Source organism: Aptenodytes forsteri, unplaced genomic scaffold (assembly GCF_000699145.1).
Source record: "Aptenodytes forsteri isolate BGI_AS27 unplaced genomic scaffold, ASM69914v1 Scaffold215, whole genome shotgun sequence".
NCBI lineage: Eukaryota > Metazoa > Chordata > Aves > Sphenisciformes > Spheniscidae > Aptenodytes > Aptenodytes forsteri.
In genome coordinates, this window is record NW_008795910.1 from 1233665 (window position 1) to 1253648 (window position 19984).

Consider the following 19984-nt stretch of genomic DNA (forward strand, 5'->3'; position numbering starts at 1 on the left):
ATGGAGAGCGGCTTGGCGAGCACCTCCGCCAGCTCCCTCAGCACTCTCGGGTGGATCCCATCCGGCCCCATAGACTTGTGAGTGTCCAGGTGGCGTAGCGGGTCATTGACTGCTTCCTCTTGGATTATGGGGTTTTATCCTGCTCACCGTCCCTGTCTTCCAGCCCAGGGGGCTGAATACCCTGCGGATAACTGGTCTGCCTGTTAAAGACTGAAGCAAAGGCGGCATTGAGTACCTCAGCCTTTTCCTCATCCTCGGTGACAATGTTCCCCCCTGCATCCAATAAAGGATGGAGATTCTCCTTGGCTCTCTTTTTGTCATTAATATATTTGTAAAAACATTTTTTGTTGTCTCTAATGACAGCGGCCAGATTGCGTTCTAGCTGGGCTTCCGCCTTTCTCATTTCTTCTCTGCACGACCTAACGAGATCCCTGTACTCTTCTTGAGTTGCTTGCCCCTTCTTCCACAAGTGATAAACTCTCCTTTTTTTCCTGAGTCCCAGCAAGAGCTCCCCGTTCAGCCAGGCTGGTCATAAGTTTTGGTTTATTTAGTTTTAACGCAAGGAGCAATGCATGATGACTCGCTTGTGAAATTCAGAGTAGGGTTTTTTTTCCCCTCTTCTGCTTGAAGGTTTGCAGGAGGAACTGTCTGAATGTCTCCTGAAGCCTTCTGCACAGGGGCTGAGAGATTGGGCAGAGGAGGGGGCAGCCATAGGTGGAGAAGCAGGAGGAGGGCTATTACATTTTGGAGAACAGCAGTGTTGCATGTTCCTAACCTTCATACGCTTACACCAACTTATTTGGGTAGTCAGTATTTCTTCGTCATTTCCTGATATCTGGAGATGCTTTCTAATGTGTATCAGGCGCTGGTCAGGTACTGTGGATCACTTAAGTTTTTCATAAGCAGATTATCATTGTCAGTGTCCTTAGATACCATTTCCAAAGGCATGAGAAACCCAAGGCTATTACAAAGACTTTATGCCTCTGTTCCCTTAAATAGATTTTTCAGTGAGCCAATGTTCAGAAACAGGGTTGTTGTTATTAATGCATTAGCTTCTCAGTTTCCTCCAGGAACTGGACATTTAAAAAACTATATGGTAGCTTTAGGATATGTGACAATGTCACAAGAGAGGTAGGTGTGAAAGAGACTGTTTCGTAATACTGTAAAGGAAAAGAAAAATCTTCATTCAAGACATGCCTGAAAGCACAGAAAATTTCCCAGTATTTTATGCAGCACACGTAGAGCGTGTATATGCAGACTCCCTAATGCATTGGCCATATGACTCCCTTTTTACTGTAAAGCGGTGAGTATCCTCCTTTGCATGCTGCTCAGTCAGCTTGAGGGTGAAGTCTTACCGGGCGCGGTTTTTGTAGGCCACCGTGGTACTTAAAGCACCTTTGACCAGCCAGGCTTGAAAGGTGACCTTATTTCAGTATTCATTTTATACCTACCTCTGGACTTTGCTCACTGGTTTTGTAATTTCTGCAGCTGGGGTAGCTGTGGATTTTTAATGATAACCATGATGAGAGCAGAGTAACTGCTTAGAGGGGACTGGCTGGTGCGAAGGTTGATTAGTTTTTGTTCGTAGGGTGCGACGAGTCTATTATACATCCATAGCATTGTCATGCACTGTGAAGTTTTTGCCTGTATCAGTCAAAAGATTGATCTCCCTGTGTCTGTTTAAGACCATATAAAAATTAAGTCACATCTGTAAATTTGAACTTGTGATAATGGGGATTTTACTTTTTTTCAATTTTTACAATTTCAAGCTAGTTTCTAAATAGCTCTGCGAAAGTGTAGGCATCACAACAGCTGCTCTTTGTCTGAGCTCTTCTCTCAAGTAAACGTAATAACCTTTCTCATTCTGGGGGGCCATATATCTGCCTTTAGCACAAATCAAGTGCTTCTGTTCTGAAGAGAGAGGAAGAAAAACAGGAGGAGAAAAGAAAAGCCTTTGTGGTGGATTTGCCCGGAATCTCCAGAATCAATTATTCTCTTACTACTATTTTTTAATTCTCATTCAGTTTAGTCATGCTAATCTTGATTCCTCGCTGCGTGTTTACTTTCATCCTCCTACAGATTCAACCTGTATGCCTGATAATCCCTCATATAAATTCTGGTCTGTCTTTCTCTCCAGGACTGCTTTGTTTGGCTGCTCTCTCCGCTTAGAATATGGCTGAAAGCTTTTGGCTCTCATCATTCTTTCCATTCCTTTAGCGCTTTTTTAAAGAAATGAGAATGTCTCATTGTAGTCTTAAGCCTGTGCTGTTTGCAGTCTTCAATAACTGGAGGAGGAAAATTGGTGTAGTAACGTTATGTGTAGTGATACTGTTGGTGTTATTCATTTGTTTAATTAATTACAACAAAGAAATAGCCAAAGTGGAATCTGTGTTTCAGATTTGATGAGTTGTTTCACTTCGTTGGCTTATGGTACGCGGAAGCACCGGCATCGTGCATAGCTTTTTTTCGTCCCAGTACTCTGGTATACACTGCTGAAGGTTGCAGGCTACTCTGTCTTCCCCAGCCCATGCATGTGGCCAGCTGACGCAGAGGGCTGTTGCTGGGTAGCGCTGGCTAACAGGTATTCTGGATCAAGATGTAAAACAGTGCCCTTCCACCTGTATCTCAACGTTATCATTCTTAGAGGTACCTGTCTGCCCTTGTGTTTGCGTACTGGAGACTATGTTTCAGAGGTACAGATATAATCAGGATCTGGAAATATAAGGGAAAACATTTCTACATGCAGAGATGCTTTAATCATTTGTAGGCCACTCACATAGAAAGCACCATTTAAAAAAAAAGAAAAAGAAAAGGAAATCATGTTTACAAGTGATTTGAGAATAACTGTCTTTTGAAAATAAGCCTCTAGGTCTATTAGGAAATTTTGCATTCGGCATGCTGCCTGCCCATTATGTGCTACAAAGAAATTACTCTGATTGAGCAGCTCATTTTAACTCATAATGACTTTGAACCCATTATTTTTCATTATTTTTTCTGGGTTAAATAATGCTTTGAAGTAATTTTTCTGATTGTTTTTTGTTCCAAGAGTGACTTTCTGTCTGAAGAAGTTGTATTAGGCGTTACAAAATTGAAACCAAACCTAGTCTTTGCCAGACTGACTTGTTCCCTTTCTGGGTCTTTCCTGTCATCTGGCCGTGGCCGAACCTCCCGTTACCTGTGTTGCTTCTCTCATTTTGTCCCTCCCTCATTTACACTTGCACTGGCTTCTTCTTGCCCCTGGGTATTTGACCCAGCTGTACTTAGAGCCATTTTGTTTGCTTTGTCTTCTCCTGTTGTGTTACCAGAATCTCTCTCCTATGCAGTGACACGGCTACTGATGATTGTGGTACCACTTCCATCGCAGGACTTTGTTCTTTATGCCTTGCCAGTTGGAAATCTCACATAAATACCCGTCTTTTCCTCCTGCCTATGGCTCTTTTGAATTCTTTTTCCTGTCAGTTACATTTTTTTAATGCAATATGGTAATTGCTGCTTTAAATAAAGAACGTTTCAAATTACAGTTTGTGAAATAGGTTTTATGGAAGAAATTTGTATTATCAGTCCTGCTGAGCTACATGAACTCAATAATCATGCTTTCCTGGATGTTCTTCAGTGTGCCACCTCCACAGAGAAGGTCACTTTATATCTGGTGGCTTATTGTTTTCAAATAATATATCTGTGCATAAATTGCTGGGTGAAAGATTGCCACGGTATCTTTCACTTAGCTGCCGTTGCTGTTTCTCCCTCCATCCCACCCCGTCCCTCCCGTCTCCCCTGTCCCCATCTGTGAGATGTTGCGTGCTCTGATGGAATTGCCACAGGGTGTCAGTCCAGAAATGTCAGTCCTCAGCTCTGCTGTTGGGTGCCTGTGATGCCAAAGGCATGTCCTTAATCTTTCTAGATCTATAAAGTAAATGACATAATTTATTACTGACCTTGCATAAGCATTAAGAGGATTTAAAGTACTTACGAATATCACTCTAGGAGTGTGTAGTGCTACATATGAACGCTTGCTGGTAAGTGGATGATTTTTCACTTTCTTAGCATTTTGAGAAGGTTCTTCTCTTTAGTTATGACTGGCAAAAACTTGAGTTCAGTCTTTTGGAATCACTTGCAAACCATCTCCCAGCTCAAAGTAGCTAAACACGTCATCACTTCCTTGTGGACAGAAACACTTCCAGCTGAAGAAATCTTCTGAAAGGTTTAACTCTGGAATACAAATGGCAGCCCACTATACTGAAATTAATTTTGGATTTCAAAATTCTTGTCCTTAAGTTATCAGCCACTGCAGGGCCAGCTTTAACCATGATCTGAAGCAAGGAGGAATTCAAAAGGTTGAAAGCCGCAAGGAGCTGGCACAATATGAAACCATGCTTCCAGTAGTTGCATCTTACTGAACTAGTCTGGGATTTAGGTTTCTATGAATCCACATCAGGATAGCCAGATTAGACCTTGTGTGCCTGTGAGAGCGTTACTAAAAAAAACGCATCGGTGCTTGATGATCCATAAACCTGACTTCTCGTGGGCTGATGAGGCAGGCGGCTCTGGGAAAGAACCCATTTGCCCCTGCTCTGCTCTCTCTGCATCTCTACAGCATCACCAGAACCAGTATCTCCCATGAATGTGCTGCATGTAATGTGTTCTGTCTCACTGCAAGATGCTGGATCTCTGGGAATCTTGGAAGGGGTTGAAAAAGCAAAGTAAATTAGGTTGGTGGGAAAGGACTAAAATCTTGAAATAGCTATGAACGTAAAAGGGAGTGCTGGGTGAATGCCTGTGAAAGTCAGATTCATGCCACTGGTCAAACTTCTGGGAAAGCACATTTTGTACAGTACATAAATGTGTATCTCTGAAAGTAGTAGCCTGGTCTAGCAGATAATGCACAGATAGGGAGTCAAGGGATCTACAGTCTGCTTCTCTGACACTGTCTTCTATCATTTGCCTTCCTTATTAAGAAAGTAAGCTTAGGGCAGAAAATTGTCCTATTTCATGTTAGTACGGTGTAATGGGGTCCTGGCCTTAGCCACTGGGTGCCACTGAAATACACAGAGTAATAACAGTGGTGACCTGTTCTATATCCTATTATTCCAGTATCCAGCTTCAGTTACGAGGAACAATTTATTCCAGGAAAGGTGGTGGAAGTAGCCGCTAGAAAATATGGTTATAGTTTATTTTCTTTCCCTTTTAATGTCAGCAGTATATAAACACTGTTTTTCAGAAAGAAAAGGGTGGCCTCTCCTCAAGTACAGTAGTGCAGAGCTTTCCAAGTGTATTTAAAGACATTTGTATGAAATGGCCGTCTGAGCAATTTTTATGGGCTTCTGTGCTCAGAGGATTTCAGATCTGCCTGCATGCCGGTAAAGGAGAGAAGCAAAACTGAATTGTAGGAAAGTGTTACTCTCAGGAGCAGCAGAAGTCATCTTCTGCAAGTACAGTAACAGCTCACAGACCTCCTTCTGCCAGAACAGAAACGTTCTCCTTACCTACAGTTGGTGGTGGTGCAGGTGGGAGTACAAGCAACCATAGCAGACTGCATTAGGCATCTACAAGGAAAATACGCCAGAACGGCAGCAAAACAAGGGACTTCTGTGGTAATGTTTCATTGCAAAGCTTTAAGAATCCAAGACCCAGGAATTTACTGACACTGTCATATTATCAATTCCTAGGCGCTATTAGCTGAGATAACTTACAAATGATTGGACTAGTAGCCTAAAGGAATTGTTGGCCTTTGCCAAGACAGATAGAAAGAGTTACATAGAAGATTCAAGTGAATCGGTCACCACAGTGTGTAGGTGTCAGGATGGATAAGCCTTTATTCTCTTTCTAGAACTGCAGTAGTTTACAGTGGGACAAGAAATATCAAATTAAAATACACTGACCACACATTGCCTGTAGTAACAAGTAACAGCCTGGCAAAATCAAACCGATCTAGTGGATTAGAGGATGGAGTTGACAACACGTTCTTAATTTTTTTTAACGTAGCTCACAATTCATGAGAGTATTCAGATGGTACAAAAATGGAGGGGGTCTGACTGTGCTGTTTGTGGTAGAAAACCATTCTCCAACACCTGTTATTTAGGGTGATAGGAGTAACTGCAGCTCAAGTGAAGGATAATTTGGAGTACTTCTCTGAGTTTCACTTCAAACAGAGTTTTAGTCATTTTCAGGGAAAAATTGTACCTTTATCATTTACTTTGTTGTGTGATAGTGTTGGGATTGCCTGTATGATGGCATATAGCCCACGTTTTGGGCAGATTCAATCCAAGATTGTAAGAGACGTTGTCAATAAAGATGGTAATATGCAACCGATACGTGATTCTATTTTCACACTCAGGAGTCCCATTAATGCATTTCAGACATGTGCGCATGGAAGTTACCAGTGAACTCGTAATGGGAAAATTGGTGGACGCAGTGGAGTTGTCAGGGACAAAAAGCTGAAAATTACGTGTGTGTTTCAAACAGCCAGCATTTTTGCTTGGTAAATACTGTGTTTTGCTGTGGCAAACTAGATTAACAGTTTAGCTGTAGGAAAAGTGAAATCATACTTTTATCACTGCATGTGGTGAGTTTTCTTGTTTTGCGTTCATTGTGTCATTGTTCTATATGTACTCTTCAAGATATGATGAGAGGAGAATAAAACACTTTATTCAAGATCAGATCCTCATCCCTGGAAGTCCATCAGCTAAGGCCCTATTCAGAACATATCAGAAAGCCCTATATTCAGTTATCTGATTTGATCATGGTAACCATTGGGACTCATCCTTGCAGACCTCGCTTTATCTGTTAAAGCATATGCAGTTTAACGTGTGGCAAATGGGCAAAAGAATAACCCAGTGGGGCTTTCTGCTCTCTCACCAACATACGGACTCGATCGAATATTATCTCCCCAAGCAACTGACTTCATGAACAGAAGTGATTCAGCTTCTCCTGAAGGTCAGCAACACAGAGTTGTTAAAAGAGCAAAACATTACGGTCTTCTGATGACAGCACTCTTTCCACCTTTGATTCCCTTTTCCTACTGTGTTTAAGCTGTAGCGGAAGACTTGGCTGGCTCCAACAGCAAAGGTGAAGCCCAAGATAAGATTATGATCTCATGTAACATGAATTCATTTAACTTCATCAAATGCAACGGTGATATTTTTAGGAGTAGTTAAGTATATCAGGAATATAATAAAGATAGGCTTATTTAGTCTTTAGAGTAGCCACGACTGGGGCTTTCTAAATAAAGCTCAGTGGTTTAAGGTGTATTTGAAAAAATTCTGTGCAGCAAGTAGTGAAGCCAGCAGAGCTAAGGTATATAATAAGCACTATACAAGTAGTCCCAGCAACAGGGGAGAGGGTAGCATTCTGCAAGGTCCTCAGTTACTGCAGGGGCAAAAGACCCTTAAAGTCAGATCATGACAAGGAAGTAAAAGAAAAAATTCTGTGCAAATAATGTTCCTAAATATGTTTTAGTTTTAGGTGTGTAGGCTTTACTCTTAAAAAACCAAAAGTTTCAAATAGAAATTACGTTGTCTTGCCTGGGCTGCAGAAGAACTCACGCGTGGAATACATTAGATGATGTGGAGGGTGCTCTGTGCATTGGATTAATGCTTGTTACATGCATAATTGTAACCATACGTTTAGGAAAGCCAAGCCTCCAGTATAGTGAGAAATGCAGATGTGTTCTGATTTAGAAGAAAAAAAGTTTCTGCAAGTAGTATTATGGGATATGTTACTGCAAACTTTTACATTCATTATTTCAATGAGTAAGGAAGGATTGCACCTCCACTTACGCTATTGGAGATGAAAATTATAACTGCTATTAATTCTCCAGCTTCTGGGTGCATGCTGAGTGCTTCAGAAGAGTAAATTCCCCATTGCAATATAATATGGTAAAATATTAGAGTCAGTTGCATTACACTGGGATTTTACACCCAATTACTGCTCTGAATTATCTGTCATTAGCCCTTATTAAGGGTGGATTTGGTTAGATGGACAATTGTCTATTGCAATTTGATTGCAAATATGTTGTTAGGCTTCCAAATGAATATTTAAAGTGGATCATTGCACAATTTTTCTACAAATTCTCTTTTTATCTCCTCCTTCCTCTCCCTCTGTCTTTTAAGGAGCTTCCACCCAGAATTCCAATGCAGTAGAACCAGAAAAACAAGTTGACAGCACGGTGAAAATGGCCGGAGTTATAGCTGGTCTTCTGATGTTTGTTATTATCCTCTTGGGAGCAATGCTTACCATCAAGAGAAGGTAAGTTTCTGCTTTGCTTCCATCTTGGACTTTCTGCCTAGAGTGTTGTTACTTCAAAAAGAAGAATAAATTTGGTAGAAATAAAACGTTCCATTTGTGTTACAGAGGGCAGCAGTTAATACCTATTTATGTAACACTACCACTAAGAAGTTGTAGTCCCAGAAGAGATGCCTGTTCTGGCAGATACTATATGAACAACAAAAGAATGGTTGTTACTGCAAAGAGTTAATGATAATTAATTGGTAATTAATGAGAAGGGGTAGCTCATAAATAAGCATGGAAAAGTACAAAGTGATAATGAGGCAATGGAAGTGGGCGTGTGAGCCTGTGCAGGTAGCACAACAGTGCTCTAATAGAAGACAAGAATTCTTTCTTAACAGCCAAGAAAAATAATGTCTTAAAATAATGTGATCAACCGTCTTGTTCCCAAGTGAGTCTTGATGAGACATATTTTCACGCAGCAATTTCTTTGCAGCCAGTGTTCATCAGGAATATTACATCTTGCTGAGGGTTAGAATCTTTCCGAGACTTAGCTGTAGTTTGCAGGGGAATGAAACTTGGAAAAATCATGTATGGTAATGAAATTTGTTCAAATAGTTCATTTTGTGTGATTTTCTTTGGACCATTTGCACTTACACTTTGAAGTAGACTATAGTAGTTGCTACTATTTGAAGAGTTCCACATTTACGGTGTAATATACCGATTCAGAAAACCACTTAGGCAAGAGGTTTTCTTGAGAAAAGGGTGTATTTTGTATACATTTTTACCAGTCACATTTCTGAAGTGAACCCTACTTTTCAACGGTCATTTGATTCTAAATGAAACAGGAGCTAGGTAGCCTGGCAGCCCCTTGTCTAGAGTGGAGGTAGCATTACATGTGAGAGCCTCGATGATTTTACTTGGTCTTTTGCAGGGAGTGCAGCTTTTCAAAGCAAAGCTCTGTTTCTTTGAGATCTCTTATCTCTATGACAAACGGTCCCACGTTTCCTGAAAATAAGAGCAGCAGTTAAATCTAGATATGATCTCCTCTATCTTAATCCAGAGCACATAGGCAAATGGAATAGCTCTATGCTACAGATGCTGGAGTGCAGGGCTGCTGTTCAGAAGGACCTTGAGAGGCTGGAGAAATGGGCTGATTGGAACCTCGTGAAGTTTAGCAAAGGCAAAGTCCTGCATCTGGGACGGAGTAACCCCATGCAACAGTACAGGCAGGTTTGCAGAGAAGGACCTGGAGGTCTTGGTGGACAGGTCAAACACAAGTCAGCCATGTGCCCTTGCAGCAAAGAAGGTCAACTGCATCCGGGGCCGTGTTAGCAAGAGGGTAACCAGCAGGTTGAGGCAAGTGATTATTCCCTTCTGTTTGCCATTGGTGAGATTGCTCTGGGCATACTGTGTCCAGTCTGGGAATCCTCAGTACAAGAAAGGCACTGATATATTAGAGCAAGTCCAGAGGAGGGTTACCAAAATGGTTCGGAGGTGGAGAATCTCCATCCTTGGAGAAATTAAAAACTTGGCTTGGACAAGACCCTGAGGGACTTGCTGCAAGTGAAACTGGTTTAAGCAGGAGGTTGGACCAGATGTCCTTTGAGGAGCCTTTCCAAATTATGTAATTCTGCAAAACCGATCAGATAAGTACTGACTACTATGAGTTCCTGTTGAATTAACTGAACGTGTGGGCAATCTAGACTTTTAATCCAATTTTTGTTGTGTGCAAAAATTTCAGATTTTGTGGACAAGTGTGTATGTGTTTTGTAGTCACATCTACTGCACTTCTGTTCCATGTTAAACCCAAACAGTATAGATGTCGCTGATTCCAGTCTCCCGGGTGCTTTTCAGTTCATAAGCAGAAAAAAATCAGATGCCTCCCATGAAAAACAGAAAAAGAGTTTCAGGAAAAATTGAGCTGGGTTTCTGGTTTGTTTAATGCCCAGCCCTCATCCATTCCTGCTACCTTCCAAAACTTGTAAGGAAAACTGTCAGAGTAATGGCACATCTCAACATCCTGGTGGTGTTTCCTAAGCTATTAAAAGTTGATAGCATTTCTGTCCCACGATGTATTATTATTATAAATCATGTATATTGCTGGGCAGAAAACAAACAATGATGACCAGGAATTCCTTATTTGAGAGTAGTTTCTTTATGGTGTAGCCTGCCAAGAACTAAGTCAGAGAGGTAAGGATACTCTTATGAGGCAATATACTTTAAATACTAAGGAGGAGGTAATACGTGTAATCTCTCTGTATTTTCTCAAATTTTCAGATTTCACATCAAACTCCTATTCCCAAACAGTCTACCACATCTTTCAAAATGTAAATGTGGGACTCGTCCTGTTAAACACTGTGATTGCTGCCAATCTATTTTTTGTATAAATTTGAAAACAGTTAGGAAATTTCTCAGACATAGGATTACGGGCAAGTAATTTTTTTTCCCCAAACACTGTGGAAGAAATCTTCATCATTCTCATTCTGATGAATGCATCGATGTGGAGATGTCTGGATACGTATAGAATCATAGAATCATAGAATGGTTTGGGTTGGAAAGGACCTCTGAAGGCCATCTAGTGCAACCCCCCTGCCGTGGGCAGGGACATCTTCAACTAGATCAGGTTACTCAGAGCCCCGGCCAACCTGACCTGGAATGTTTCCAGGGATGGGGCATCCACCACCTCTCTGGGCAACCTCTGCCAGTGTTTCACCACCCTCAGTGTAAAAAATTTCTTCCTTATATCTAGGCTAAATCTACCCCCTTTAGTTGAAAGCCATTCCCTCTTGTCCTGTCGCAACAGGCCCTGCTAAAAAGTTTGCTGCCATCTTTTTTATAAGCCCCCTTTAAGTACTGAGAGGCTGCAATAAGGTCTCCCCAGAGCCTTCTCTTCTCTAGGCTGAACAACCCCAACTCTCTCAGCCTTTCTTCATAGGAGAGGTGTTCCATCCCCCTGATCATTTTCGTGGCCCTCTTCTAGACCTGCTCAGGTCTAGAAGACCTCAACAGGTCCGTGTCTTTCTTATGCTGAGGGCTCCAGAGCTGGACGCAGTGCTCCAGGGGGGGGTCTCACCAGAGCAGAGTAGAGGGGCAGAATCCCCTCCCTTGACCTGCTGGCCATGCTGCTTTGGATGCAGCCCAGGATACGATCGGCCTTCTGGGCTGCGAGCGCACATTGCCGGCTCATGTCCAGCTTTTCATCCCCCAGTACCCCCAAGTCCTTCTCGGCAGGGCTGCTCTCAATCCCTTCATCCCCCAGCCTGTAGTGATACCGGGGGTTGCCCCGACCCAGGTGCAGGACCTTGCACTTGGCCTTGTTTAAACCTCATGAGGTTCTCACAGGCCCACTTCTCGAGCTTGTCCAGGTCCAATGATTCAATGTATTTGATTAATCTTCTGTGTTCCAATGGAAGCTGGAAAACCAGCAAAAGGCCAGGTTATCAGTATGTAGGAATCCTTCAAAGAAACAGCAAAAATTTACGGCTGATGTAGATTCTTAGATTATCGGGTTTTTTACTTTTATTTTTTATTTAAATGGACTCTACATATTTTATGCAGAATATAACAAACTTTTATTAGAGGTCAGGAGGAAACTTAGAGACTGTATTGTATAGTTTAGTTAGCAGGTATATAAAATCACTGCATTTTAGCTGTAATTTTTTTCTGATGCATGTCTAACTCAGATAAGTAAATGATGGGGAAATCTATCAAGATTGAGCTTTTTCCGACATTTCATTCTTGTGATGTTTTGACTGTCATGACTGCTGCAATATAAGTTGATATCTCATAGAGAGAGAAACTCAGACAAATGCAGAATCAAAAATACTCATAATGCAGAGCAAGTTCCAGGGGCTGGAGTCTGAGGACCCATTTGCTTGATATAAACATTCCCAAGCTAGTGCTGACCTGAGCTGGCCCCCTAACGCAGTGCACACGTTCTTCTGTGGAACTAGCCTGGTCCCAAAAGCAGCAATGTTTAGTGAATTTGAATGTGATGCCCCATGCACAGAACTTGGCTATATCTGGCTTTGCCATAGGCTCTGTTAACCTGGGCATCTTTCTTCGAAATTAAAATTAGAAAGGAGGTGAGTAGGAGTATTAGAAATAAAAATTCTCCCCTTTTTCTTTCTAAAGCTGGAAAATTACATTTTCCTCTGTGTCGTTCCCCCCGACCCAGTGCAAACAGGCAAAATCACTGCAGTCTGTATCTCGCTTTGCCTGTTTGCTGTCATTTGCAAGGTCACCTGCTGGAATACACACTATTATAAGAAATAAACTGGCTCATCGACGTTAAAATCTTTTCCATTTAGAAGCTATAACAATGCAGAAGGAGGTTTTGGAGGCTTGCTCTAGGTCTGCGTAGCCCACCTCCAGCATCGCTGACAAACCCGCTGATTGCATCAGTTCTGGGTCTCCCTTGAATGGGCACCACCAGTCACGTCCAATTGAGGCTTGGAGCTGCATATGGACAAGTGTTCCCTGAAGATGAACTTAAGCCTGCCAGGCTCATTTCATTTGTAAACTAATGCGGATTGGGACCAGCTTTTATAAAAGGAAAGGCTGCTTTGGACCACAGATTGATTTGAACTTCTGGAGGAGCACAGCTGAAAACTCGCACTTGTCTGAGAGAACAGTTTAACAACAAAGTTCTCTTTCTATTTTACAAATAGAAATGTTAGGCGCTTAAGCTCTTGCATTCAGTTTTTGCATTAACCTTACTTTAAAAGAGTTCCCCTTTTCAGTTCGCTAAGGCTAATGCCTCAGTGTACAAGACAGTGTAGTCTTGCAAGGCAACAATGCAGAAAAATAATTTAATTAGACAAACTTGAGGCATTTTCTTCAAATGGAGCTGGAAAATATCACAGTGACATTTGTTCATGGTCCAGGGCATGATAGTTCATTGGTAATAGGCACAGTAGCGGATTTCCTGAATGAAGCATTTTGTTAACCAGTGCATAGAGCAAAGGAAGGAGAGAGATTAGAAGAGACGGAAACACTAAGAGAAGGCAGACACTGGTTTGAGATTAGGATTAGGCAGATCATCAGAAGCAGCTTTATGTTTCTGTGAGACGCACCAACTCAGCAATACTTTTTTGAACCTTTCATATGCAAGGCATGAGCAAGTGTTGTCCAGTTGCTCACAGTTTCAGTAGATGATATTGCAAAAACTCTAGTGACTCGCAAATGGGGCTGCCAGCGTTTTATAGGGTTTAGTCAGATACGTGAAGCTAAATTAAGCCAGCCACAATGTTTATCCAGTGGAAAAATTGGGTTTGAGTTTACATTTGTTATCTAAAAGTTTTAGTTGAACCCTGGGGTTGCCTAAAGTCTGCTAAAGTTTGTGTATATCTGTGTAAAAATTGTGTGTGTGTGTATATATATAAATTTCTGTTTTAAATATGACTGTCTTCCAGTATCTAAAATCAAAACCATTAACAAAATTTGTTTTCCTGGTTTTGGGAAACCACTAGCTACATGAGTTACATGTTTGCAGCTACAATATCATCATATGTACATGGATGCATGAATTACTGCAACATAACTTAGCCTGTTAATTTACAGTTGGTGATCAGTGCCCACTTGGGTGTATGTGACCACATAAGGCAGTACCACTTTCTTTCGTTAATAGATACATACCTTGAAATACCTCATTTTTATTGTATCAAAACATTGCTAATTCTCGAAGGAGCTTGCTTGTTTGTCCTTAATATTAGTTAAATATTTTTGTGTAATAGAGAATACAGGACCGGTTAGTAAAAACAAGCTGAAACAAGAAAAACAAGACACTTGTAAACTTCTTTTCTGGAGAAAATACCCTTTGACTTTGCCCCCCAAAAGGATTAGATTTTGGTCAGTTCTGATTTCATCTGGACAGTTTTAACTCCGGTGTAATCGTGACTTGCATTTCCCTGGAGTGAAGAATGTGACACTTTTCAGGCTTGTGTGTTTGAGCGGACAAAGCCTCTACTGACCCCTTTAAGTATCAGACTGAATAAATAGGATCAGACAGCCTGTCATGGGTGCACTGTAAATAAATTCTTTAAACTGCTGTTGGTAGCAGAAAAGGAGATTTGGGGCTATGTAGGGTCTAGGACTAGTTCCTTCTATGAAAATTCAGCTCCTTATTCTGGATCAGGATTTAGGTTGTTACCTTAAACTAATTAAATAAAACCCAAAAGCCTCTTGAGCAGAACACACCCAAGCTATAGGATAGAATTACCGTAGGGATATTTGCACATTCAGTGACCCGTGTCCCTTCTGTGCCCATATTTAAGGTGGATGACAGGCAGGGTTTTCAAGTTCTGTGATACATTCTAGGATCAGGTCATGGTTTTAGTGATCCGTAACTGACCAATTTTAACAGTTTTGAAATACTCCTTGGAAGTCCTTATTTTAGGTTGCATATTTTGGGAGAATTTGAGCCAAAATGGCCTATTCAATTCCAAAATATAATTCTCCTTTTTTGTCTTCCTTTATTTTCTATCCTTATGGAATAAATCTTTCTGAGCTTTCCTCTGTATCCTTGAAGGATACTGAGCTTTTTAATGAGAACCAAGGGTCTCATGTGATCACACTGGCTGAGACATGAGGAAAGCAGAAAGTACAGCAGGATGTTCAACGGAACAATTACGGTTGATAGTGCTGTGTGAAACCTGGCACTGGTGTATCAGAGGGGTTTAATTAACGGAATAATTTTGGGGATGTAGGGGGTTCAGCTGTGTGGGCTCATTTTCCACATCCTGGTGATTTTTGCCTTTGTTTAGAGGTTCAGAGGAACTTGGAATTTGACAGTGAAGCTCAGTGGCTGGCAGTCACTGCACCTTAACCGGTGCATTGCTATCGCATGTAGAATTTCCGGGTTTTAGGAGGTTATAGCTTTATGTTATAATTATAATTCCAAGGTGTACCTTGGAATCGGTGTCATTCAAGTAACTTGGCATGTATCGGGAATCTGGCCAGAATTTCAGGTTTATAGCAAGGGCCACCACCAGACAAAACATGTCATTTCAGAGTAATCCTCTTGGACATCTGTAAATCACTGTCCCTTACCCAGTGTGTGCATAGCAAAGGGGGTGACTGTGCACAGAGAGTAACTGTGCTGAATCTGGTTTCTGTGAGTGCTTATGAAAGTTGTGTTCAGAGCAACCATAAAAGTGAACATTTGAACTCTGCGTTTATACTTGTAAGCACCTGTAGTGCCTTCAAGGATGGGCTTTAAAGTTGTGTAATAGGTTGAAGTTTGTGTTTCGTTGTTTTCCCCTGTCTTGACCACGGCTGCTGATTTCGAGGCTCCCTTGTGCCTTGCTGTTAATCTGTAATAACATGTGCTAGATCTGTCGTGAAACAGCCTTTTCAGAGAAGCCCTTTTCCAGTTATAGAAGGGAAGACATCACCTGTTAAGCTATAACTGATTGCCAAGGCTCGTTTTGTGGCGCTGCTCAAAAACATATCAAAATGTTCTGAAGTATATTGTTGAAAAACTGTAATAGAAAATGCTTAATCACAGTGACGCAGAAAGCTAATGCATACCCCCAGTGATCATCTATAAATACGTAGTCATGCTTGAATTGTTAATGAACTATTTGCATTTTAGAGTTTGATGAAGCTTGATTTATCATTACACAATTTGTTCATTGTCTAAATATTACAAAATCGTGGTGTTCTTACACTGTCACTTTCCTATTTTTTTGTTATTTATATTAATAGCTTTTACATATTTCTTTCCACTCCAAAAATCTCAAAGCACTTTACAGGCAAAGGTAAGTCTCATTACCCGTGTTACTGACATGGCAAAGTTAAGGAAGAAAGAGGTGAGGGGATTTATTCATGGTGACACAAGTCAGTAGCAGAAGTGGAAACACAACCTATGTTTCCTGTCGCCGGTTCAGAATCCATTCCTCACCGACGTATAGCTCCTGAAAAAAGTGTAGGAGAATAGTAGCTCAGTACAAGAGGCAGCACAAATACTTTGTGTATTGAAAAAAATCCTAGAGTTCATATAAGTCTAATTATGTGTTTTTCTTTTTTTCTCCTTTTGGATATTTTGTTCATCTGATTGGCCATCGATATTTAGAAGAAATGCATATTCCTACTCCTATTACTTGTAAGTACTTGGCTGGGGATGACGTTTCTTGAGCATGCTTACCCTGTGGTAATTTTGTGCTTTGTGACATTCTTTTCTTTTACCACTTTTCTTTCACCATTCCATTTATCCTTGTCTTTTCAGCAGCTCGTGTCTTATTTTCTCACTTTCACACTGTTAATGCTTTCCCTGTTTCACCGTTGCACCTATAACTGTGCCTGCAAACACATAAATGTCCACAGATATGTCAGTTATGGTTTATAGTTCCTCAAATGCTAATGGACAAATACAGAGTGTCCCAACTGCACCTTTTTTAATTGTCCATCACGTTTAACCAGACTGCAGGGAAATTCACGCCTGAAAGTTATTGTTGGGAATTTCTCAGCCACGGATATAAGCTTTTTAAAAATGTAAGGTTTCTGACAACTAGGACTTGACATTATCTCAGCAAACATCCCTGTTCCTGGAGCTGCCAGGTTCCGAGTGTCAGTTTAGACCGTTGGATGATGAAGTGGTTCAGATATTCAGATCTAAATCACCTGTCCAGTCCTAATGACAATGCTGCATAATTAAGGCAGTTGTTAAGGCGCATGAAAATGCTTCACACATCAGTAGCTCCAGAGCCATCTGTTGTCTAAAGGTTGAGGGGTTGGAAAGTAATCAGGGCCAAGCTGTTTCTGCCATGATAATAGTTGTCTGAGGATCAGGAGGAGGAGAGGACTGGATCAATGATCTGAGGAAGGAGTCCTGGAAAATTGAGTTAGATGCCTTTGCTGCCATCAGAGGTTTGGGAGGGATGGAGAAGGCAACTGTTACTGCTGAGAGAAACAGGTCTCCCCTCTCCGTCTCTCAGAAGCAGCAGCCGTATCGCTGACCTAAATCTTTCCCTCAAAAGCAGCAACTTGCCAGACTTTCCAGGGCTCTGGCATAAACAAAGTTGTCAAAAGGGCCACATCTGCTCTGCTAGCCCCTCCTAGTCTGCCAGCCCTGGAAACCCCCTCCTTTGCCTGTTCATACAATTCATCTTTGTCTTGATCTGGTGACTTTGTCCTGTGGACACATCTGGAAGGTGTTCAGCAGGTCAGCAAAACGAGTGCATTTATATTCTGCCCTTTTAGTGGAAGTTGACTTCTTTTCTGTATGAGTTGATTTACATCCAAAGAACAAGGCAAAGGAGTTAAGTATGAGGATCCCTACGTACCACCCGTTGCAGTGATTTTGCTTCTCGATGACCTATCAGGAAATAATTGAAAGAGGAAACTTCCCCACTTGCTAAGTGTGTGAGGAGCCTAAAGACACCATAGTGAGCCTTGACTTTGCCCAGTTACGTAATTGTAAATGCAGAGTAACTCCATTTCCTCTAGACTTCACACTGGTTCACCAAGAATGGAATTTGACCTTAAGTATTCAGATTTAAAGAGAAGTTTAACTAACTGTTAAAGTAGGGAACAGTTTTAACATGTAGGTGCTACTAGCTAGTTGCATTTCTTACTACAACCTTTCCTCTTCTGCACATTTCTCATGAACAGTGCCCCCTGCACTGTTCTACTGTTTTTGTTTTCTTACGACCCATCAGCACCATTGTCCAAAAAATTCAGTCCCCAGTTTTCCATTATAGTTTTGTCTTCTTCCAGCAGGCAGTATGTGGTCAGAATGTTCCCTGCTTTATTTTATGTTGAGATTTGTCTATTTAAAAACATGAATCAACTTCTGAGACCTTTGTGGCCCCGTTTTACAACTGCACGACAACGATGCTTTAAGCAGTCAGCTGAGGATTACTCCGCTACAGAGAAAGTAAGGGTATCATTAAGCGACCTCTTTGCTGTCTTGTAATGGCTTCTGTGGATCAATATACTAGAACTTTTTTCTCAGGGAACAGGAGAGTGACTCAGGAAAAGTGAAGAGACGAACCTCTGGAGGTCACCCAAGCCTGAGGTTGCAATGAGCTTCAGTAGTAGCAGAAGCAAGTGCTTTAATAAGATGTAATAAGGCAGATGTGTACCATGCAGCATATCACAATAGAGAAAAGCCAGAGGTATCATCAGGCAAGCTATGTATTCATAGCACCCCACTGAAGCACTCAGTGGAGATTTGAGCTCAGGATGCAGAAATCGTGTATCTCCCTACTGCTGCACCCAACAGTTTTTGCTGAGAGCTCATTCTTAGCCCTGTGCTTATGGTGTCCCAGGTACCCCATCAAGCATGAGCTCTGCTAGCTGGAACATCACTGTGGTGGAGGTAACACATAGTCATCACACAATAAACACCTTCATCATCACGCTGTACGTGTCAGCATTTGTTTTCAGATTGACATTTGTCCTGTTCCCTGATCTGGCAAAACCAAGCTCTTGCCCCCCCCCCCGAACACAGTCAGGGTACGGGGGATGTTCCAGTAGTGAGGGAAGAAAGCAGGAGAATCCATGAAGGATCATATGATGAAGGTTTATTGAATTTAGTGTTTCAAGTTTCACGTGAAATAGGATGTTTCATTATGATTGCAGATGAAAATCTTAAATTGCTAAGGACTGTGTAATTCTTAGCCAAAGCTGATAGAAATTGCTACAGCCTCTTATGAGCAGAGAGGTTTAAATTCATTTGAAATGTTGCAAAAATAAAAGCAGCAATATGTGTATATATATATATATTTTAAATAGAATCGGTTTCCATGCTATGACCTCGTATGAAAGTTTTAGTCCTGAAGCAAAATTCAGTTGAATGAGTTACCAGTATTGAAAAGCAGGTTCTCAAACAGATCTGCTGGCAGACCTTTAAATACGACCATATGGACTACATCGCTTTATTTTTAGTTTCAAGTTCTGGACTTCAAAGTTGTGCTTCTTAGGGTAATTCTCAGCTGCTTTCAGATAATTCCTTTCAACCCTTTGTCATCGGCTATACTGGCATTTCTTCTTGTTAGGGACCAAAATCTCCAACCCTAACTCTTCTAAACAGCTCTTAACGATAAGTCTATTAAAGTCATGGAGACATGTATCATGAGTAACTGATTTTTGCAGAGACGGGCCATAAGTGTTGTGGCAGTTTCTAGACTGGAGTTCTGCCTTCAGCCTGTCTTGTGTTCTGCTGCAACCCAGGACTGTAAAATCTGATTCTGTAAGATGGTTGAGTACCTGCAGCTTCAGTGAAACCAGTCAAAAATAGTCATTTATAGGAGCAGCTCTTTCAGCTATTTGGTGCATATTTTGTGCATACCAGGTAAATAGTTGTGGGATTTTTGTATAGCAACACTTCATTAAAAACATACAGGAAGGGATATTATTGTGGCTGAAAGAGAAGGCCCTAAAGATCTTTAACACAGGTTAAGTGGAAATACAAACCCCCGAGGCCTCTATTCCTAACTTGCTAAGTCATCGTGCAGGATTGACATCATTTTGTGTACTTCAATTTACCCATCATTAACAGTTAGTTGCTTGCGATTTGAGATCCTTGGACAGAACTTGGTTTTGTGATGGGGAGAGAGGGATGCGGAATTAGGAGTTCCTGTCCTGGTGCACTCATTGCATCACTGTCGCCAGGGTGATACATGAACCTTTTCAGAGGAGTTTCTCTGTATTTACACCAATATAGATGTTGTCTAAGGTTTGTACAGAATTGCTAGCTCTGTCACATTGCACTTAATGCATTGTAAGATATAATGTGCAATGTAAGATAGCAGCC

At 41.3% G+C, this 19984-nt stretch overlaps 1 protein-coding gene across 1 annotated transcript in view; it reads left to right on the forward strand.

Moving 5' to 3' along the window:
- The window catches only part of PTPRT (protein tyrosine phosphatase, receptor type T), a 347808-nt gene that overhangs the window by 266362 nt on the left and 61462 nt on the right, over positions 1-19984 (forward strand). Inside the window, exons 13-14 of the mRNA XM_009284586.1 lie at positions 8109-8244; positions 16301-16330. Of these exons, the coding sequence (XP_009282861.1) occupies positions 8109-8244; positions 16301-16330 (166 nt within the window). The remainder of the gene's footprint in view (positions 1-8108; positions 8245-16300; positions 16331-19984) is intronic.